At 36.6% G+C, this 23,201-nt stretch overlaps 4 protein-coding genes across 4 annotated transcripts in view; 1 reads left to right on the top strand and 3 right to left on the bottom strand.

Moving 5' to 3' along the window:
* The window catches only part of LOC123698969 (guanine nucleotide exchange factor subunit Rich), a 33,008-nt gene extending 12,149 nt beyond the window's left edge, over nucleotides 1-20,859 (top strand). The window contains 14 exon segments of the mRNA XM_045645807.1: nucleotides 8,918-9,158; nucleotides 9,524-9,633; nucleotides 9,949-10,080; nucleotides 10,841-10,936; nucleotides 11,365-11,508; nucleotides 12,051-12,165; nucleotides 12,356-12,480; nucleotides 13,064-13,143; nucleotides 13,145-13,213; nucleotides 15,538-15,815; nucleotides 16,496-16,613; nucleotides 16,924-17,070; nucleotides 18,196-18,384; nucleotides 20,210-20,859. Coding sequence (XP_045501763.1) covers nucleotides 8,918-9,158; nucleotides 9,524-9,633; nucleotides 9,949-10,080; nucleotides 10,841-10,936; nucleotides 11,365-11,508; nucleotides 12,051-12,165; nucleotides 12,356-12,480; nucleotides 13,064-13,143; nucleotides 13,145-13,213; nucleotides 15,538-15,815; nucleotides 16,496-16,613; nucleotides 16,924-17,070; nucleotides 18,196-18,384; nucleotides 20,210-20,516 — 2,151 coding nt within the window. The 3' untranslated portion in view covers nucleotides 20,517-20,859.
* LOC123698971 (cuticle protein 18.6-like) lies at nucleotides 1,184-2,629 on the bottom strand. The gene is made up of 3 exons (XM_045645809.1): nucleotides 2,405-2,629; nucleotides 2,068-2,172; nucleotides 1,184-1,986 (listed from the first exon to the last, which is right to left on the bottom strand). The coding sequence occupies exons 1-3, from the start codon at nucleotides 2,420-2,422 to the stop codon at nucleotides 1,342-1,344; spliced, it is 768 nt and encodes a 255-aa protein (XP_045501765.1). The 5' UTR covers nucleotides 2,423-2,629; the 3' UTR covers nucleotides 1,184-1,341.
* On the bottom strand, nucleotides 2,729-3,740 carry LOC123698972 (cuticle protein 7-like). The gene is made up of 4 exons (XM_045645810.1): nucleotides 3,606-3,740; nucleotides 3,431-3,526; nucleotides 3,249-3,345; nucleotides 2,729-3,170 (listed from the first exon to the last, which is right to left on the bottom strand). The coding sequence occupies exons 1-4, from the start codon at nucleotides 3,702-3,704 to the stop codon at nucleotides 2,911-2,913; spliced, it is 552 nt and encodes a 183-aa protein (XP_045501766.1). The 5' UTR covers nucleotides 3,705-3,740; the 3' UTR covers nucleotides 2,729-2,910.
* LOC123698973 (cuticle protein 7-like) lies at nucleotides 5,331-6,621 on the bottom strand. Its single transcript, XM_045645811.1, has 4 exons — nucleotides 6,492-6,621; nucleotides 6,096-6,185; nucleotides 5,926-6,022; nucleotides 5,331-5,854 (listed from the first exon to the last, which is right to left on the bottom strand). The coding sequence occupies exons 1-4, from the start codon at nucleotides 6,507-6,509 to the stop codon at nucleotides 5,583-5,585; spliced, it is 477 nt and encodes a 158-aa protein (XP_045501767.1). The 5' UTR covers nucleotides 6,510-6,621; the 3' UTR covers nucleotides 5,331-5,582.
* Nucleotides 20,860-23,201: the final 2,342 nt, after the last annotated feature.

The raw sequence follows: 23,201 nt of genomic DNA, 5'->3' as shown, positions 1-23,201 counted from the left end.
TCGGATTTATATTTCTGAATTGATAACGATAGCTAATAACTTTGAATTTATAACTTCTTAATAATACTTTGAATTTTCTATGGTCTCCCTAAAATGTTAAGGTTGTTTAATAACTTTTCCAAATCAATTGAATTCCTAATTATATATGTAGTCAATAATTTATAATCAATATTGCAAGGCATTTCAAAAAAAGAAAATCCTTAATCATCTGAATCTCAATTTATATGACTGTTGTACTTTCTTAATTTTCATGTACCGAATTATAAAAGAAGAAGATTCTCAATTCGACTATACTTTTTTTTCGTTTATGTTAACATAGAACTTTCGACTGGATGTATACATTTTGTTGCTTCTTTTTTATTTGAAAGGGGATGCAACCCGTGTGCCATTGGAAAGAAGTGACTAGTGAAAATTTGCAGTTCTTTTTTTTAACAATTATTTTAAGAAGCTATTACCAAATTTAACTTGATCAGTATGCATAGGAGCGTGAAAGAACTCTTGCGTGCACGCTGTCGTAACAAGACAAATGTTAAGAATGATATCTTACTTCTAATAAACATGTCAGTTTTTTTCTATAGGAGCTATTCATAATGGTTATTTATGTTTCGGATTCATTGATTTATCGAAACTATTTTTAGAATATATATGTCAAACTAGTAACAATTATTGATTTGATTTCATTAACAAAAAATATACAGTGTAACACAGAATGTCTTCCTTTGAGGTCGGTCAAATAGTGATTAATATACGAACATTACGAAATTATAGCTGATAAATTTATGTAGTTAAGAATAATTTGCAATAAAAAGGTCCTTTCTAATTTTACATTCGCAATGTCAAGTTGAACAAACAAGAAATTTTCTATTCAAAATTTTTGTGTTTTTGGTAAACACACAGTAAACACTACTTATTTAACTATAGAATCCATTATCCGTCGTTACGATGACCTTGCGACGACCATAGTCCATATTATCATCTTATAGATGTCCAGAGTGACATAATATATAGTGAGATATTGTTCATAAGGATTTTCATGTCGAGAAGGTTATGCTACTACAAGTTAATTTATGTAACTTTTGAAACATGCCTAAAAAGGCTAGAAATAAAACGCATTTGCCATTTATAAATATGATTTATTTTTTATTACTATTTTATCAAAAAATAGTAACAAAACATAATAATATAATGACCGCTTGAATTATTTTATTTACATTTATGACTATTCCGTTTGTTGACTATTACGAACCCTGGCCTACATTGTTACTAACTAAGAGACTTATTTTATTCAACTTCTTCATATCGTCGAAATTAAAGCTTCAATTGTACACGCAGTTTATCCTTCTAGTTGTGTGTTTTCCTTATGTACAAAGTTTTTCCAACCAGTGAAATGGGTCCCGTCACAATTTTGTGTAGATGGCCGTCTATATATTTCCGACTGTAAATAGTTGCATATGCTTGCTTGGCCTGAGGTCCGGGGAGGGGTCGCCATCCGCCATACGAGCCTGTGCGTGGATCCCACGGAAGGCTTCCTTTTTCGAATACTACCTCTGGAACTTCAATAGGCAAAGCAACAGCACCTAAGCCGTATGCTAAAGAGTTCGGTTCTTCAACTCTGTGTTCAGTTTGTACTTCAGCAACTTCTACTTTAGCTGGTGATGGATGGTGAACAGGGGGCAAGACTATGGGAACTGCTTCAGGTTGATGTACAGGCTCGGCTACAACCCGTGGATGTGGTGCTGGGTTTAGTATTAGCGGAACGGCTTGAACTATTTGGGTAGGATGCACGTTTGGTCCCAGCTTCTTCACGACTGCTGTAAAACCTTTTACATCGTTTGCATTGTATTCGACAATTCTAATATTTCCATCTGGTTCTACCAACGAATAAGCACCGTTGACTTCATTACCTTCTCGCGTCTCCCAATGTGCTTTTTTGTCATTGGTATGCGGGTCAATAACTGCGTAGCTGTAGGCATATCTGGGATAATCCTGAAAATTATAAAAATTTAAATCAAGAGGATTTACTTTTGAAATCGTTAATACTAAAATTAATATCATCACGATACTTACAACAGTATTCACTACAGCACTGACTGGAGCATGTTCGATAGCAGCAGCGATGATGGGGTTACTTTCGCTTGATGCTATGAACTTTAAAAGTAGCAAGCTTTGAATCTGAAAAAATAAAGTATGATAAAAAATGCTTTATATTGTATTGTGAAAGTATAAAATTAATAATTGTTATCTATAAAACAAATTTAATTAACATTGAATCGTTACTATAATTTGTCTATACTATACAAAATATTTCTATGTTTACTCAATATAAATCAATAGGTTATATTGAGGCATCGTTGAATTAAATTTTCCACTTGAAAGATTAACTAAAAATAAATGAATCATTTACCCAAAGCGGTCGAGACATATTGCTCGCTAGTTGCCGCAAGAATGTTAAGTGTTTCAATGTTTGTATGTAGGGTTTTTATAAACACTAAAGTATACCACCGCCAAATGTTATGTCTGAACAAGCGGTGGTACTGGTTTTGAACAAATATGGTTATGTGCCGGTCTTTCATATTCATCCCCGACGTAATAGTTGGGTAAAAGCATATTTACAGCCTAATTATTATTATTATAAAATATTAATAATATTCATTGACACAGTTTTAAAGGATGTCACTTTATAATATATATTTTTTCACAAAGGTGGTGTTCAAATAAAACAACTCGATTTACCACACAGTGGTTATTGCTTTAATCGTGTTTCAATCGATATGACTCATAAGGCCCAAAACATAAAATATCAAACTTTTCTAATAAATTATAAATCACAATACATAATATGATAAATCATATTGCGAAGGAACGGATGTAGTTTATCTATAAGCGTTTGTTTTGTTGACTTCGTAATGTTTAATTGTAATAGTAGCCATGGCGCCCGTATCCTTGTCCGTGTGAGTACGGCACTGAATAGTAGGGCAGGTAGGGTCGGTAATAGGGCGCCGAGTGAGCGATGGGAGATGCTGGCTTGGAGATTTCAGTCGTGGAGGTAGCGCCGCCGGGGTGCACCTTTGGCCCGATTCGTGTGAGGAGCGTGTTGACAAAACCAGACTCGTCAGCCTTGTACCTCACAATACGAATGCTGCCACCGGGTTCCACAAGCGAGAAGCCACCTGATAACATGTTTGGATTAGGGCGTATTTTATTAAAATACGATAATTAGTTTTTATCTGTAAAAAAATGATATTTACCAACAACGAGGTCTCCATCACGCTTTTCGTAGTAAGCCTTATTGTCGCCGGTGTGAGGGTCCCTCACGGTGTTCTCATATGCATAGCTCGGGTAGTCCTAAAACATTGATATTGGTTAATCACAAACAGCAAATGAAAAAGTTTTGATGTATCCAATACACATGATCATAGTTATAACTTACATAGTAGTCATGGTGTCCGTGGCCTGAGACGTATCCAAGACCATGCCCATAAGCTTCTGATGGGATGGCATGTAATAGAGCCAGGAGGCACGATACCTGCAATTAACAAATAAATAAACACAAGGTCCAAGATTTGCACTATATTATACCCGCTATCCAAGAATTGATCACTGACCGGTATGAAGTACTTCATGTTTGCCGAGTTGCAAAGATCACAACAGAACTGATTCGTTTGATTTAGAACTGCCAATTTATAGGTGCAGAGGACCTTCATTAAGTTAAAACAAAAGGATGTAGAATCTTTAGAACGTGTACCGCCGCTATACGAAAAACCAATCGCTCAGGTTTCATCAAGCATCCTGATTTTCACAGAACCTAATAAGTGAAAACATGTAATAGCATTAATGATCCGGCTTTACTGCGTAAGTAGCAGTCGGTGTGGACGCCGAGCGTGCTCACAAGTTGTTTCCAGTTTTATTTATAATTAATTAAAATTGAAATAAAATACCTAAATTTGATTTGTGTTTCCAAATAATTGACGCTCACATGAGAATGCGTTCTGGAGCATGTCCGCTTCAATGCAATGTTCGTAAACGAATAATTAATGTGACGACTTGCTCTAATTATCGCTGATATCCAGTTTTGTTTGTCAAGTCTACGATTGATATGTTTGATGAATATTGAAAAGGTAAAGTGCTGACATTCGACAAATGCATTATGACGGGAATTGAAAAGTATTAGCACATATTGAATCGTTATGATTGTTATCAAAGTTAGTGAGCTGAAACGATATTAATAATAAATTAACTTTGTAATTGTTATTGATGTGAATAAGCAAAAAACATGCTCACGCATTATTGAATCGCTAATAGGTTAATTCTGAACAACGAATAACTTGATGATGCTTTCTTATCTGTAGCTGAAAAATTGTTTACATCTCTCGATGTAGAATATCTACCCTTAATTTACCTTTATGCTATTCACCAGATTAGCATCTTTAAGTCTATTTATTGCCTGTAGTGTTAAATTAAGCTAAAAAGTAACTCACATACTGCGTTTAATTTTATGCAGACGAAATTATCCTGATTAGAAAAATCGATAGCAAAACTATTATTATTTGTTTCTCTTTCAAAGCTAAAAATTCCCTTCATTTACTATCACGGGGTTAAGCTATATTTAAACACTGTATCGTCATTGGTGGAAAGCGAAAACCTGGTTGTGGTTCGACCTCATGATCACTTGATACGATCCAGGATAAAAATATATCCAGGAAGAAAAGGCGTGGATATGATTCTGCTTCTTAGGGCATAGGAAAACAAAAATTGCATGTAAAGAAAAAGACGGAGTATCAATGACTGATTAATAAAGCCCTCTCTAGTTAGTAGCCTAAAGCTTTATTTTTGGAGTCATGCGAAATAAATAAAAGATTACGCATATAATTTGACGGAAGTGTTTCTTTTTACACAAAATTGCCTCATGCTACCTTCATGTTTGCAGAGAGATAGATTAAAGTCTGCATTATTATCCGGGTTCCAGACTGATACGGCGTACAGATTACAAAAGCTAGTAGATTGTTCGTATAAACTTAATTTTCGATGCAGTTGGAAAATTTGATCATAATTTAGTAATTATACGTGTAAATGATGTATTAAATGAATTATTTTGTGAGTAAACAAACGATGGAGGAGAACTCTATTTCCTAATTTATTTAAGTTCCAAACCGAGTTTTTAGATTATAAATTATATTTTTCGCTGTTCGCTGTATTATCACTGCAATTTATACTTATGATACCAAAAAAGAATATACCATCATAATGTCATGTCTAAACATGGGCAATACGATCAACATGCAATTTCTGGTAGGATTTTTTTCAAGTTTGAATCTAAATAAAAGAATGAGTAATTACCACATAGTGGTTATTGCTTTAATCGTGCTCATAGCGATTTAAACAAACATCCAAAATTGAGGAGATTCTCAATTCAGAGAGTATTTCGATTTGTATAATATTATAAATTATAAACATAAATATCTTACGTTACAGCTTGTAAAATATCTATAAATCACAATACATAACGTAGACTACCATATCGCGAAGGTATGAAAGCAAGAATGGTAAGCGGCATTTTTCCATGTCAGGCTTACTTCGCGTTCTTAGTAATAACCAAGGTGTCCGTGGTTCCACCCGTGAGAGTATGGCAAAGGCAGACTGGGCCGGTAGTTGTAGACAACTGGTTGTATGGGCAGAGGTGCAGCTTGTCTAGGGATGGGAGCCGCTGGCATGGAGATCTCGGTTGTGGAGGTAGCGCCACCGGGGTGCACCTTTGGCCCGATTCGGGTCAGGAGAGTGTTGCGGAATCCATTTTCATCCGCACGATACTCGACGACACGAATGCTACCGCCGGGCTCGACGAAAGAGTAACCACCTGAAAGATTGCATGATAAATATTTTCTGCTTTTGATTTATAAAAAGGGTTAAATAAATTAATAATTTTACCGAGGACGAGTTCCCCATCACGCCTCTCCCAATAGGCCTTGTTATCACCAGTGTGGGGATCTCTTACAGTGTTTTCATACGAATAGCTTGGGTACGACTGAAAATTGTGTGTTTGTTAACATTCGATTTCAATTTCAAAATCATTTTTCAATGTTTGCAATGATACGTACATAATAATCATTTGGAGCGTGTATTGACGCACCAAGTAAACCGTCTCCATAGGCTCTTGTAGAAACAAATAGAGCCAGGAGGCAAGTTATCTGTAATTTATAAAAATATGCTATGAAATGTTTAATAAGAGCGCTGGGCAACCAGATTAATACCAGACTAAAGGATTCGTGAAGGTGCTACGGATACGAGTCATACTGTATTCTGGTGTATGATCATAACGTTCATTAAAATGAAAGGACTATATAGCAAGGGTCAAGCATCTACAAGATTTAAGTGTGAACTTTCCTTCAGTATGTGACAATATTATCATTCTGTATTATAACAATTTATCATTACTACAACACTAATCATGGTGTGAATGTCCTAAGTATAATGTATGTGTAATATACACTGACCGCAACGAAGCACTTCATGTTCACCGAATTGCACTGGTCCTAAGCGAACTAGTGGCGCTTTGATTAAAATTGACAGCATTTATAGTTGCACCGGACTTCCATTACCTTTACATGTTACGGGTGTTGAAGTGTTGATGCGTAAGCTGTGGCTCAGAAGCACCAATCACTACGCCTTTCGTCATATATCCTCATTTTCGCGGAGCCTTCAATGGGTGAAAACGTCCATTCGAATTAATAATACGGCTGAACGAGGTACAATTTGGAACGCCGCACTCGGACTTGGCCAGCACCCGTTTTTTGTATGTGTAAATATTTCATTTAATTAACAAGTAATTATACTAGTTATGATTTTTTCGATTCCAAATAATAGGTAATTGGCTCGAGAATAAGTAATTGAGCGTGTCCGTTTTAATGCAACGTTCGTAATATTTAACGAATTAGTTTATATATTTTTATCGCTAATTAAAAAGATACCTTATTTATTGATTATCTTGACTTGATTGTGTCTATTTTCTAGAACACTTTTTTCTCTTATGTTTCGTATTCGACCACACCGGTATTTTTTAATATTAAAAAATATCTATACTTTGACAATGCAATATGTTATTAACTTTTATCAAAAATAAAGGTCGACAAGTTCCACACAATATATGACTTTAAAATTGTATGCTCTGAAGGGGAAATAGGCATATCTTAATATTAAGTTTCGCCCATCGTAGTAGCCTTACGTATAGAATTTTAATACTGCACGCCCGGTAATAGAAATATGCATATTTTGGAAAAATTTCTCAGCGTTTTTCGATCGTGACGTATTTATGGTAATATCATAATAATTATCATAATATCAATAGTATCTTCTCATAGATCACTTATGTAGGTGTATTCGTGACTCAGGTTTAGTGCGTATTGTACAGAATAGTGTTAGCACGCGACGGATATGATCGGTCAGTCGGTAACATTGTAACGGATCCACCGGTTTATGTAATGGGCATAATGTTATTCATTCTTCCTTTAACATAGTATTTGTTAGTGAACTTGAATTATATGTTAACCTAAGCGTTTGCGTAGTGTTGTAGGATTTTAATTATCGGTATCAATGAATGAGTTGTTTATGTTTAGAATTATGTAATAGGATAAAATGTGTAGGATATTATTATATCCTACAATTACTATACATGTTATTACATAGGTACAGTAGTTGTCAGTCATTAATGATATCCCAATCAAAGTTATGTATAGTCGAGCCAATTTAATAGGCAACATTTGACGTCTATCAATTTTATCTTCGAAGAGAGGTAACCTGCTTAAAAACATCGATTAAAGTGTATTAATCGATACGGATTTGAAACATTTGTCAATCGAATTTATTAATTTATGATGATTTTTATTCACAAGTAATCAATGCATTCGATTCTAGATGTCAGATTTCGATTTTTAGAGTAACGTCTCTAGTATTTAAAAAGAAAAAAGGTTTATTGACACAAAATTGTAGCGACGTCAGTTCTTCAATTCAGAAATTGTTTATTATGTTTAGGATGGTTTATCAGTAAAATGAAATCTTAAAATTACTTGGATCGGTCATTATTATTATAAATATGTAATCGTAATTAAAAAAAAGTTAAGCAAATGTGCAGTTCTAACAAAACGAAATATCATGTTATTGTATGTCGTCGTTACTAGGTTACGTTGTTGAATTTTGTTGAACTGTCAAATGTTGCCTATTAAAATGGCTCTACTATAGTTATGGCAAGTTGAACTGAAACATTACAAACTTATCATACAGAATTACCTATACATCGCATACAATTTTTCCCTCCTCTTTGTCCTGCCTAAATACTATCAGTAACTTTAAGCTGAAAATTAAAAACTCTTTTTCCTAAAGTAATTATGTGAATAGTACAGACTGAACTATCATTCTTTTATTTGACATATGAAGCGTTTTTTATGTCTACAATTTGATATGCAAAGCTGTCACGATTTATCATATAGTATCAAACAAGTTATTACACCAAGTTGCATTTAAATACATATATGAATTAAGCATGGCCTATATTTTCTCTCATTTCAAATGTATTTAAGTATGTAATTATAATGAAAAACTATAATATGGCTTCGACGAAATAGGGAATTAACATGGCCAATGAAGCGTATGAATATTGTTACTAATTAATGCTCTTTACATAATTGATTTAGAACACATCTGCAATATAGAAACTGGTTTTGCTGGTTGTATAGATTCTTCTAGACTTTTGAAGGTACTGATTAGTCAGCGTGTTTCAAGTTTTCAGTGAAAAAGTACCTACTTCTAAAAGGAGTCTAATTGAATAAAAAATGTTTGAGTTTGAAGGATGAAAACTAAAAAGTTTTTTTTTATTCAGGTTTATTAGTGCCTATAAAAATACTAGACAAATTTCCCTTTGTTCCAGGCTTACAGTTGCCTCCCAGCTACAGTGCTAGCTTCCTGCGTGGAAAGTGTCTGGTCATCCAACAACAGTGGTACTCAAACGCAACTATCACGTGCGTTATGGCTCTGGTGCGGTTCGCTAGGCGCGCGTGTGTGGCTGCCCTTATTGCCGCGGGATGCTTCCAGACGACCCGACCCGTCTAGGCACACCTTTATGGCCAAGCGGATCATGCTGCCGTTCCACCTGAATATCTATCCATTGAGTTAGTAATATGTGTTTCTGATTAATTTTAATTGCAAGTAAATTTTTAATTTATATTTTATTTAAATTGTATCTGATTTTTTTCGTATCGTGTAACTGTAAATGGAAGACACAGGCTCCTGAAAAACAGTTCCTACTATCTTAGGAGCCTGGGTCGCTCTAATTTGTAAAATGTTTTAAGTGAAATAAATGATTTATTATATTTATCATATTATGCTGCTGAGTTCCTAAAATTAAATGCTTTATTAATAATTTATTGATCTAAAAATCAATAGAACAAACGCATACAAGATTCTTTAAATATATTGGCGAAACCGGTTGTTGCGAGTAAACATGCTATTAAACTAAACCTTATAAATATTTCAGCGATTCTATTTGACGATGCCATATTGTTGGGAGCTGAAAACGACACGACGCTCTACACGTCGGACACTAATTCAGTATTCTCGCTGCCATTCTGCGTCATCAATAGGACGGTAAGGATACTCACTAATTTTCATGAAGCTCAAATATTGGGCGATACGTTATTTAAATAAAAATGAAAGCACTTAATTGTAGAAAACGCAAGAATAATGGAAAAGAGATAAATTTTTTTCCAAATTTATTTCATTATCAGTTCTCTTTCATAAAAATTTCGATCCTCAATGAAACTTCGAAAGCTTAGTATAAAATAAACATAATTAATACGATACTGGATCTTCTAGAACTAACAATCAAATAGGGTTACTAAAACAATATCTCTAAAAAATGTATTAAAAAAATTATTATAATAACCATTTCATTACTTCCAGAGCCAAGTATACCTCCACCAGATCCTGCGCCAACTCCTGCGCAGGAATCTCGGCTACCACGCGTGGGAGATCGCACGCTCTTGCTCCGCGCTGCCTTACTTCCCGCACTCGCTTGAATTGTTGCTTCATGAGGTTAGTCTTTAGTATTAACGTCATCGTTTTCATCGTTATGATTGTTATCATCGTCATCATTGTTATCATGGTCAACATTGTTATCATCGTCATCATTGTTATCATCGTCATCATTGTTATCATCGTCATCATCGTTACCCTCGTCATCATCGTTATTAATTAATCATCATTATGTCATGCCAAACAACACAAATGTCACGGTGACATTGCTTACGTATCCATGCAGCTAATATGGAAATGTCCAAATCAACGTCCAAGCGACGTTGCCAAACCGTCGCCAAGTGTATCAGTTACAGTGCCACAAACTTAACTGACCCGGTGGCAAAAACTGGAACTACGTGTCGCCATTTTGAAATGTCACATTTTCATAGACGAAATATTTTGTATAAATAAAAAGTTACTCTTTAATCTTTATTTACACCATTGGCAATGACATTATTTTTACCCTTGCATCCGGGGAAATACTATTTAGCGGCACTAAAATCGACATCAGTGACACCGTCACCGGGTCAGTTAGTTTGTGGCACTGTAGACAAAGCTCTTACAGTTTATGTCATAATCAACCACACCAAATAGGTAAGGATTCACAGATGTCGCTATAGAACATTCAATTTAAGGGGTAATGTGGATAATATGCATAGAAATTAAGTCCTTTTAATTTATTATCGGTCATCTTGTTTTGAAAACTCAGCTATGATTGAAAACGCAAGTGTGAAAAGAAATTGAATTGAAAACCTAAATCTTTTTGTAACCGTTACAGGTGTTAGAGGAAGAGGCAACAAGTAAGGAGCCAATCCCTGACGCGCAGCTGCCAAGCGTTATAGAGTTTGTACATGAATTCCCTGTGTACTTACAGGTAAACATACGCTTAAATGTCTTCTGCAATCATGATCAATCAATAATCTTGCTTGAACTTAACATATTAAAATGAGTTGTTAATTATCTTTTTTGTTAATCTTAAACCCAAAAAAACTATTGGTCCGCCCAGGCTTCGCCCGTGGTACATATTTCGCAATAAAAGGTAGCCTTTGTCCTTTCTCGGGTCCATATCTCCATACCAAATTTCATGAAAATTGGTTCAGTAGTTTAGGCGTTATTAAGTAACAGACAGAACAGAGTTACTTTCGCTTTTATAATATTAGTATTTAGTATGGACGTCAATTTTGAAAAGTCAGGCAAACAAGACACAATTAAAATATAACAATTATTTCAATAATTCAGAACCTAGAACCTTCTAGAACCAGCATGATTTTGACGAAAATGAAAAAACATTCAATATTACAGACGGTAGTACAATGCGCAAGAAAAACAGAGATAGCTCTATGGGCGTATCTGTTCTCGGCAGCGGGCAAACCGAAGGAATTATTTCAGGAGTGCTTGCAAAGGAAAATGTTGGACACCGCTGCTTCTTATCTTATCATCTTACAGGTAAGTTAATTTGGACATTTTAGTAAGAAATTGTAATGGAATTAATTTGTTGTATACAAAGTAAGTTTTTAAAACATTGAAAACGTTTTCAGCGATTTGTGGTATGTTAATTTTTAATGGCTTTGTATCTGCGTACTCTTTGTCAATTTTATTAGTTCAATGATTTAGTGAAACGTATGTCCTTGGCCTTTATTCCAATCTGACTGAATACCGATTAATATAAGGAAAATACATTGTTTCATCATAAAATAAGATCTATTTTTCAACTGAAACTTCTTTATCGAGGTTGGAAAAAAATTTTCTGTAACATTTTTTTCGTTACGCGTGACATTTTTCCGTTACGCGCCATCTTTTTCTTATCCCTACCACGCGTGATTCGACGTATTTCTGTAAAGTTGCATATAGTAAATTATTTTTTGAAAAAAATGGTCATAAAAAAGTTTCACTTCTTACGTGTGTATACTAGTACACGCACACATTTTTTTCTTCTAACTTAATCACTTTGGCAAAAATAATAAACATATTTATGTAAATACTTTCAGAATCTAGAAAGTTCGACAGTAAGTAGGCAACTAGCCACACAGTTGTTGGATACAGCATTACAGCAAGAGAGATGGGATTTAGCGAGAGATTTGGTGCGATTTTTAAGAGCTATTGGTAAGTATATTGAAAAATCTTAGCTTTTGGAAATGGTTGGAAATCCTGGTCTACTGTATTTCTTGAGATAAGTTTTTTTTATCTTAAATTAGATTATCTGAATTATAGGCACTTATTAGACAAAATCACAATTATTCGTGAAATATTGTCCTTAGCAATATGTTTGCTTTATTTCTGTACTAAATTCCAGATCCAAATGATGTGGATTCACCAAGAAATTCAGTGAATGTGCAAACGAAATATGGACAAGTTGTACAATCACAAACTGTCAGTCCAAACGCAGAAGATTTGTCTGTGATATTAGGGAGTATGCAGGTAAGATAAAGTTATTTATTTCGCTAAGTTCTTAAAGTTATTTAGACCACGTTCGCTGTAAATAATTCAAAAAGTCGGGTTTATAATATAATATAAGTTATATATGTATTCTCTGCAAGCTGTATATTCAAATTGTAATTTAATGGCTGTCACCTGAAATAAATATATAAATAAAAGAAATTCTAAATGTAAAATGCTTAAATGAAACAAAAGAAAATTTTCAATGTCAATGCCTTCCAGCAACAGAAAATTACTTGCTGCGAACGCCCAATCGTCGTAATTTTCGCGTCCTTTTAACTTTGGCACATTTACTAAATAGCCTGACGTCGACATTATTACTTTTACACGATAAAACCACTAGAAAAAACTCGCAAATATAGAACTGGGCCCATAACCTAATAAAACTAGGTAGACATTTTGGAATAGACTAATTTTATTAGACGTACTTCACAGATAATGTCACAAGTTTACACTCATAGATAATAGACACACAATATTTTGTTACCACAGATTAAACTTATTTATAACAGAAAATACCATAGGCAAGAATATTATTTCCCCACACAAGACAATACAATTGCAGCTGTCAGGCGCGCGCGGACGCAGCTTCAGCACGACGGCGGCGCCGCGCGAGCCGTCCCCGCCGGGCGCGCCCGTCGCGCCTGCCCGCGCCGCGCCGCGCCGCGCCCGCTGCCGTCAAGCGGAAGAAGTCCGTGCCCGCGAGGAGTGATAAGTATGGATATACAAATAAAATGTCCCTAACTAAGTGCCCTTACGCACTAGCGGTTAACCGCGGGGGCGGCTAACCGCGCGGTTAGCCGCTTTCCCATTTTAATATGCAACCGCATGATTGTGCGCACTAATCATAAAAGCGGTTGCATATTAAAATGAGAAAGCGGCTAACCGCGCGGTTAGCCGCCCCCGCGGTTAACCGCTAGTGCGTAAGAGCACTAAGTGCCCCAGTAAACGATGTCTAACCTATTACTCCCTTCTTATTTATTGCTAACTCTCCTGTTCCTGTCTCGTGTTTTCTCTCCATAAGAACCATCCTTGTGCCCTGAATAAAAACAAAAAAAAATACTAAAAGTGAAAAAAATACTTGAAATTACATAATTTACTACCCTATGTTGTGGAAAATAGCCTTGTTCAGCTTTAATCTATGTAACTAGAAATAGAACGAGAATAAAATCTAAGCTATGAATACGTTACATAATATGTTACAAATTATTTGACACATATAACATAATACAGAGTTTACACAAAACACAGTTACACCACATGCTACATTAGACATGCTACTCTGCACGTTAACCACGTTACGTAGCATGCTACACATGCTACGCAGTAAACTACTCGTGCTACGCAACGCGCTATTCCACCGCACTCAATACCACCGCGCGCTACTGTCACACAAAATACACGACACTTCACGCTACGCAACGCACGATACATATGCTACATGCTACGCAAACTGGCGATCTGCTACACCCTACATACTACGTAAAAACAATTGAACCGATTACAATGAAAATTGTTATGTAGGTAGCTGAAGACCCAGAAAAAGACATACTTTTTATGACGGAAATCCCACAGGAACGGGTTCTCGTTCAAGTTATTCGGGTTTTTCTTTAAAAGCGAGCGAAGCCGCGGGCTGAAATCTAGTTATTCGTATTAATAAGTATAATACCCGAATTATTAGTAGTTTTTTATTCAATTGTAAAATGTAATAGATGTTACATGAAAATATACGAAAATTACTTGGCATATACTTTACAATGAAACCCGATAGATGTCACTAAGCACTTCTAGATCGCGCTATCGAAATGTTTCGTGTTCCGTCATATATAGAAGGAAGAATAATTTTTCCGTGTGTTAAAAGAGTGGTACTTTATCCATACGTATCCATTCCGTCCATTGTCAAAGCCTTGAAGGTGAAGACTGAAGATGACAAATAATTTTGTAGAACCGTCCTCATACTCTTGTATGAGACCCTGACGGTTTGTTTATTATAATATTATAGAATACTAGCTTCCGCCCACGACTTTGTACGTGCATCCCTGTTTTTCCCCGTTCCCACAAGAATTTCGGGGAATCCTTTCTTAGGGGACGCCTACGTTATGACATCTACCAGCATGCCAAATTTCAGCCCGATACGTCCCGTGGTTTGGGCTGTGCGTTGATAGATCACTATATCAGTCACCTTTGAGTTTTATATATATAGACTAGCTGTCCCGGAAAACGTTGTTCTGCCTTACTCTTATCAATTAGGGGTATGAAAAATAGATGTTAGTCGATTCTCAGACCTACCCGATATGCACAGAAAATTTCATGAGAATCGATCCAGCCGTTTTGGAGGAGTATGGTAACTAATATTGTGACACGGGAATTTTATATATAAGATGTTCTTATCTCTATAGATGAAATCTATCTTTAATCAAACCAAAAATAAAAAATGGAACGTCACTTTATTAAATAATATACAGCTGTTTGTCCCGGTTATGCTCGTTGGCCTAATAAGAAAAGTAAATTATAGGCTATGTATGGTAGTCTGTAAACATGCAGCTTTGTGATTGTAAAATAATTTTAAAACTCCATCAATATGTCTTTATGTTTGTTATCTGTATAACTGCATACTAAAAATAAATAATAGATTTTAAAAATGTTGTCTTGTTTAGTTGTTAAAGTAATATTGCAAGTTATCGAGATATTAATATTGTTTGACCAATTCACCTTTTCAATACTGCATTCATAAGCTATAATCTATTAGACCGGACTCTCAGTGGAGTTTCGTTTGCAAAAATAGCGGACCTAAATCTGACTTCTGATATATTATATTGTATAGATCCCAGACATCCTATAGACAGATGTTGCCAACCAGTTTTGTGGTCCCCCACCGGGGTGGGGCTCCGGTAATTAAATATGGCATACAAAGAAAAAAATAAAAATTTCCAAAACATGCCGTGTGGGGTATCAAATGAAAGAGCTTATTGAGTAGATCACGAATATATAGCATACTATAACAAAGACATTTTTAAAGAATAGACATTTTATTTGTAGAGAGTCATACAACGGTACCGCAGAGGAGTTCTTCATAGACATGATGATCCAACGTCACGCTCGGCTCCTGCTCTCTACAGCGCGTTTAGTGTCTTTAGGTCGTCTAGCTGCAGCGCTGGATTTGCACTTGGTGGCTTGGTTGGCCGGTGAAAGGGAAAGGGCAGCGAGGGTTGACAGCGCTGTGGTGTGCTTGAAGCGGCTACATGAGGACTTTAATTGGCCCTACCCGACGGCTACGGAGGACGCGTACGTGCAAAGGAAGAGCAGTGTTGTGCATAGTGAGTGTATTTGGAATTTTGTTGGTTAATTCTAGGAGGATACAATAATGGTAGAGAGAATTGAAATGTGTTTTGAATAGTTATTTTATTTTCAGAGAAACTTTATTTACATTCAGTCTGTTCAAGTTCTGGTTAAGTTTCTTATGGTATCTTGTTAATATGTTTCCACAAGCAATTCTTGTAATTATTAACGAGCTTTTTTTTAAGCTATTGCATAGCTTCTATCGCGGGCCTTGAGCGCGGGGACAGAATCCAGAAATTTAGTAACGAAAAACCTCACGCTCCCCACTCCGACGGGCGCGGAGGTGTGGCTTGAAGGCATACTATGCAATAGCTTTACCGCGGCAGTCCCCCAGTGCCACACGTCTTTTTTATTTAAAAGTTTTTCCCTGAATCGGTTCTAACGATTTTGACATGTTATTTATTGTATTTACAATTTACATACTCTATTATATTATTTTTTTATTAAATGATATGATATTTTTGTGTGCAATAATACAATTAAATTTAGAAGTGAAACCTTTTAGGTAGGTAGTTGAAAATTCTCTCGCGTCACCAACATGATAATCTTTTGAAATTACATTTGGGTAGTTAATATTTGAGGCATAAGTTTTCATTTGTATCTGCATTTCTCATGACTGATTATTATTTTTGTTTTCACCGATATTTCTTGTGTTCAGGTACATACAGCACCTCAGTGGAGGGTGGCAGCCAATGCGGCGATAGCGGGTACATGAGCCTCTCGCTTCGTGCCGCATTGCCGCTCGCTGGAGTGCCACGTTCACCTGGACCTGTTAGGTGACAGTTCACCCTTACTCAAATAGACATTTTTTTGTTTATTTGTCGTCTTTTTAACATCGAAATTGAATCGAAAAGTGTTATCATTAAAATTTTGATTGTTGATTGTTCGTTAACATAATATTTATGTAATTATGTGTTGCCCCAATTATAAAACAACTCTAAAATATTTTTTTGTGTATAAAATTATAAGTCAAATTATGCAGACGACCTTGCGTCTTTGTTATTTTCGAACGAGAGTGAAGTTAGAGCGAGAACTTGTTTCGTTTAAATTATAAGGTCAATAAGTTGTATTTCATGGTGTGTACAGTTCGTTGGGGTCGGGCAGCGTGGCGGAGGGCGGGGGCGTGGCGTGGGGCGAGGCGGAGGGCGAGGAGCGGCGCTACGCCGCGCTCATGGAGCGCCTGCACCTGCACCAGGCCGAGCGCGGCGACCACGGCGCGCACGTGCAGCTCAGGTGACGCACACACGCACACACGCACGCGCGGATACGTACACACACGCATATACGCATACACATGCACACAAATGCACGCCCAGATACGTACACACACACGCATATACGCACACACAAGCACATGCTTACATACATACGCGCAAGTACACGAACGTATACAGTTACACTTAGCATTATAAAATTTGGTAGAATATTATAGGATATTGTAATTTAAGGGCCGATTTTTCAATGCCCAGATAAACAGCTAGATAGACTTTATTCTTCAGTTAACAAAATATTCAATTTTTCAATAGACGAATAGGACTTATCTATCGAATAACTACGTTATTTGAGGAATAAATCTATCTGCTGCTCCAACGGCCAGATAGCGTGCTATTCGACGATTAGACATTTGAGTTGACAACTGACGCGTCAAATTTGGGATATTTTCGTATGTAATAACATAGAGCGTAGAATTTTTACAATAAAGCCTCTTTCTATAAAATAATTATCAATTAAAATCATATTGAAATTGATGTTTTTGATAGTACCTACTGATGATCATGCCATTGAATATTTGCCGGACGCTGCCTTTATGTCGTTTCCATCGTAAAATATATAAATTTTAACACAAATTTAATCAAAACTCTTTACTCGAATCAAAACAATAATTAACAATCATAGAACACAAGATAAACTTAAAATGCACTCCTGACGTGAGTCATAATGACGGTTGTTGACATATTGCAAATTGACTCTATCCCGCTCTAACCTGACTAATTTAATATGTTTGTTTCGCCACTCCAAGAGCAGAGCTGCCAATATGGAAATATTTGGTCAGATAGTTATTCATCAAATAAATCACGATTGAAAAATAGGCAAGCCGTTATGAGTTAGATAAGCAATTGAATAAATCTATTCGAGGGGTAGTTATTAGACTGTTTATCTGGGCATTGAAAAATCGGCCCTAAATCTGATTTTGAGATTAATTTAAGATGCATATAAATTTTATTGAATTCCAGACATGATAAACACACTTATCATGTTACATGTATTAGTGGGGGAGTATCACATTATGGTTGTTTTAAAAAATGATCGTGTTGATTTTTAACCAAAATTTGATAAGATACCGCGTCGCAATTACAGATACTACCTGCAGCTAATGACGGAGGCCTGCTGCGTGGAGTGGGCGCTGGTGGTGGCGGTGGCGCTGCGTGACGCGCTCGCGGTGCTGCGCTGCGCCAACGCGGCGCGCGCGCACGACGTCAGCCTGCCCGCCGCGCGCCGGTTACGTAATGCGTTAGCTGACCTCACGCGCTGGGCGGACGAGGAGTGGTGAGTGTACACCTACACACACACACACACACACGTCAGTCAGCCTGCTTAATGCGCTCGCTGACCTCACGCGCTGGGCGGACGAGGAGTGGTGAGTGTACACATGCACACACACACACACACACACGTCAGTCAACCTGCTTAATGCGTTAGCTGACCTCACGCGCTGGGCGGACGAGGAGTGGTGAGTGTACACATGCACACACACACACACACACGTCAGTCAACCTGCTTAATGCGTTAGCTGACCTCACGCGCTGGGCGGACGAGGAGTGGTGAGTGTACACCTACACACACACACACACACACACGTCAGTCAGCCTGCTTAATGCGCTCGCTGACCTCACGCGCTGGGCGGACGAGGAGTGGTGAGTGTACACCTACACACACACACACACACACACGTCAGTCAGCCTGCTTAATGCGCTCGCTGACCTCACGCGCTGGGCGGACGAGGAGTGGTGAGTGTACACCTACACACACACACACACACACACGTCAGTCAGCCTGCTTAATGCGCTCGCTGACCTCACGCGCTGGGCGGACGAGGAGTGGTGAGTGTACACATGCACACACACATAAGGACACATACACACACACACACGTCAGTCAGCCTGCGGGATGCGCTCGCTGACCTCACGCGCTGGGCGGACGAGGAGTGGTGAGTGTACACATGCACACACACATAAGCACACATACACACACACACGTCAGTCAGCCTGCGGGATGCGCTCGCTGACCTCACGCGCTGGGCGGACGAGGAGTGGTGAGTGTACACATGCACACACACATAAGCACACATACACACACACACGTCAGTCAGCCTGCGGGATGCGCTCGCTGACCTCACGCGCTGGGCGGACGAGGAGTGGTGAGTGTACACATGCACACACACATAAGCACACATACACACACACACGTCAGTCAGCCTGCGGGATGCGCTCGCTGACCTCACGCGCTGGGCGGACGAGGAGTGGTGAGTGTACACATGCACACACACATAAGCACACATACACACACACACACACGTCAGTCAGCCTGCGGGATGCGCTCGCTGACCTCACGCGCTGGGCGGACGAGGAGTGGTGAGTGTACACATGCACACACACATAAGGACACATACACAAACACACACGTCAGTTAGCCTGCGGAATGCGCTCGCTGACCTCACGCGCTGGGCGGACGAGGAGTGGTGAGTGTACACATGCACACACACATAAGCACACATACACACACACACGTCAGTCAGCCTGCGGGATGCGCTCGCTGACCTCACGCGCTGGGCGGACGAGGAGTGGTGAGTGTACACATGCACACACACATAAGGACACATACACACACACACACGTCAGTTAGCCTGCGGAATGCGCTCGCTGACCTCACGCGCTGGGCGGACGAGGAGTGGTGAGTGTACACATGCACACACACATAAGGACACATACACACACACACACGTCAGTTAGCCTGCGGAATGCGCTCGCTGACCTCACGCGCTGGGCGGACGAGGAGTGGTGAGTGTATATGCAAAAACTGCCGTGCACACGCCTATTAATCGTGCAAACACACGCACCGACAAGCTCGCACACACACACAGACGCGTACGCACACGCACCCACAGATGTGCACGCATTTACGTGCACGGGCGCACACAAGAAAATGCGCGCGCACGACGACAACGTGTCCTGCTACATTTCACACTACTGTCCTGATAGCGAAAGGCGTGAAGTATTCATACAATTTATGTTTGTCAAAGTCAAAAACTATCTAAAAAAATACTAAAAAATACAAACAGCATGAATTATAATCATTGAATTTTTCTTTTCAGCATCGGCTACAAACCGTTCATGCTAGCGATCAGCAACCAGATACCATTTCTGACGTCGATCATCAACGCGCGCGAACGTCGCATGTCCATGGTTCAGACTCGAGTGCGTACACCCAGTACGGGCTCACTTAACGCAGAACCGAAACAGGCACAGGAACCAAAACTGCCGCCACCACAAAAGGCTCAAGAAGTTAAGTCAGTTAGGAAAGATTCACCGGTAACGATGCCAGAACCAGCAGTAACTAATACCCTACAGGAAAAGGAACAAACGCACGATGACACTTCGTCTAACTGTGCCATAATGTAAACATATCGATTTGTAATAATAAATTGGAAACCATGGTTGATTGTGAATTTATTTATATGTAGTGGGAGGAGTGTTTTCGTGATATTTATTTTGGTAAATTGTCAGTGCTCATAAATGACTAAATTGTAATATATTTCGCAGCAAAACGACGCGTTTGGTACAATTGAGAGATTATTATAATGCAAATACAAATTTAGACCTTCAAGAATTGGAATAATTATATTATGTATAGTAACATTATGTTGCATTTTAACCGTATCGGCATGATACATCATTTGATGTTGATATGGTTATATGTGACATAAAGATATCTTTTTTATTCTAATGTATTTGATATCTTTTTTATTCTAATGTATTTAGTATATTTTGTAATCTTCTTTACGTAGCAATTCAATAAATATTTATTTGATCAAGTAACTATCAATAGATTTAAAATGTAGTCGTTTTAAATAATTTGTTTACGTTTTATTATTACCTATATTTTCCTTTTAAAATTTATGAATTTTGCGTGTTTGTGTGTATAATAAGTACTTACAGAAAATAGGTAAGGATATTAACACATTAAAATATTTATACATAAATTTTATCGGTATAGAAATATTATTGTATGAAGTAATAATGTGAAAAATTAAGTCTTCCTTGCGAAATAATTTATTCTAATCAATGGCGTATGGCAGTCGAGAATAAATAAGTTCGTAAATATAATTAGGGCCGATTTTTCAATGCTTGGATAAAACTTATTCGTCGAATAATATATAAAACTACCATTTTAAAAACTTATTCTAATTGCCCGTATTTGACAGTTTACGTGACATTTTAATATTATCGTGTAATACTTATTTGGACGAATAAGTTTTATCCAAGCATTGAAAAATCGGCCCTTAGTGTACTAAAATATCAATTACTTACCAAGCATAGAACTTAGAGCAATAAAAAATATCATAATTGAATTTTAACAGTTCTATGGGAAAATTTGTAAATATGTATTTATTATCTCCCTTTAATTGTATACATTTTCAATGATTTTTCGAATATTAAAAAATATAAACAAACTGTATGTAACGTTGATATTATTTGTGTTATTTTTTGCTCAATATTGTAATCTCGTTGAATTGTTATTTTAAATTATTATTATGACTATCAACAAAACAAAGAACTAGAATCACAATCGTACTTAAAAGTCGTCTGAAGAAAAACTCTGCTTACATATCTATTAGGCAGAGTTTTCTAATGACCGCATACAATATAGGTACTTAGATCATAATTGTAACGAAATAAGGTGTTAAATTGAATGAATAATTTAAACTTATCTGTTGAAGTTAAAGTATGCGTATAAGGGTCATTTTTGATGACCATTCAATAGGCGATTGTGACTAGTTGTTTTTAATATATCAATGAATATTGAATTGTATCTATAATCTATATTTCATACTCAGCTACGTTTTCTTTTTAATTAATCATTTTCCCGCCATTATGGTGCCAATATGATGTAGATAATTAATAATGTTTTATCAATTTATTATTTAATAAAATATGTGTAGTACAAATCTTTTTACTTTTAATTTATTAAGATTCAATAATTATTTTTATTTATTAACCAAAATAAAATAATAGAATTAATAGTAACAACAAAAAATAACCTTATGTCATATAATAAATTAGCAGTAAAGTAAAAGATATTGTTAAGAGGTTTTATGTAAAAGGGCTCTTTTATTATAGATTTTATTGGAGAAGGCCGATAGACGATAGATAAAAGGGTTTTACCTTTCATACTATGAATATTATGTATAATTAGTGCAACATTCCTTTTACTTAGGTTTAATAGTAAAATTATTATAATTCAGTAGGAAATGTAGGTACGGTGTAACTAAAAATTAATTTTAGTTATAATAGCATTAAACAGTTTATTTTGTAATGATTATTGTCAATTAAAGTTGAGAAAATTTTCAAATCCTATCCTACTAACCGTCATTAAAAATACTAACTAGCAGGTGCTAATAAAATAGTTAGGTTTAATTTAACGTATTTTGGCTTCATAAAGGTATTTTAAATTACGTAATTAATAAACGTGGGAAACTATTTAAGGTAACTGGTAAATAAAAACGTAGATAACTTTTTTCTGTATGTATAGGTAAATTAAGATTGGACATTTTAGCATTCAAAATTTTTGCATCATAGGGTGTTGCCTGAATTTATGTTTGCGTCCCATAAACATTTGCCAAGCGTGTTGTGTTTGAACACATTCTAAACACATTTCTATTGCTTTAAAATTGTAAAATAAATATAATATGTTTAGCTTTCATAATGTTGATCGATGAGTTTTGTAATAAATAACGAGCACATGAAATTCGCAAGAACATTGTCATCTTATTAGTGAAATTTAGATACATTATAAAAAAAGCACGGCACATTTGTCAATGTACGTTTACTCGGATTTATAGTCTAGTGTAGACACAAATATTCTTATTTCTTATGAATAATCAAATGATTAGATTTTCTTAACTTTTTACGGTAAAGAAGCAAGTCATAAATCTTCGATGTATGTTCAAAAAATGAATGAAAGCATACGTGAGAAGGGACATAATATTATATCATGTTATTTTTAAAAATTCTTAAAATTCTTTCGGGCTGTCTACTATTGGTAAATTTATACCTATTCATAATATAAAAATTAATGTGAATAGT

This window comes from Colias croceus, chromosome 17 (assembly GCF_905220415.1).
Source record: "Colias croceus chromosome 17, ilColCroc2.1".
Lineage (NCBI taxonomy): Eukaryota > Metazoa > Arthropoda > Insecta > Lepidoptera > Pieridae > Colias > Colias croceus.
Note: the sequence above shows the minus strand (reverse complement) of the source record. Positions and strands in the feature narration are given on the sequence as shown.

What these genes read in the sequence shown, in the direction of transcription:
- LOC123698971 (XM_045645809.1), bottom strand. An exon ending in GTGCTGTAGTGAATACTGTT is followed by an intron (nt 1,987 to 2,067) that starts GTAAGTATCGTG and finishes TATAATTTTCAG; the next exon opens with GATTATCCCAGATATGCCTA.
- LOC123698972 (XM_045645810.1), bottom strand. Translation starts at nt 3,704, where the DNA reads ATGAAGGTCCTCTGCACCTATAAATTGGCAGTTCTAAATCAAACGAAT. An exon ending in ACATGAAGTACTTCATACCG is followed by an intron (nt 3,527 to 3,605) that starts GTCAGTGATCAA and finishes TGTTAATTGCAG; the next exon opens with GTATCGTGCCTCCTGGCTCT. An exon ending in ACGGACACCATGACTACTAT is followed by an intron (nt 3,346 to 3,430) that starts GTAAGTTATAAC and finishes TCAATGTTTTAG; the next exon opens with GACTACCCGAGCTATGCATA.
- LOC123698973 (XM_045645811.1), bottom strand. An exon ending in ACGCTCCAAATGATTATTAT is followed by an intron (nt 6,023 to 6,095) that starts GTACGTATCATT and finishes CACAATTTTCAG; the next exon opens with TCGTACCCAAGCTATTCGTA. An exon ending in TGATGGGGAACTCGTCCTCG is followed by an intron (nt 5,855 to 5,925) that starts GTAAAATTATTA and finishes GCAATCTTTCAG; the next exon opens with GTGGTTACTCTTTCGTCGAG.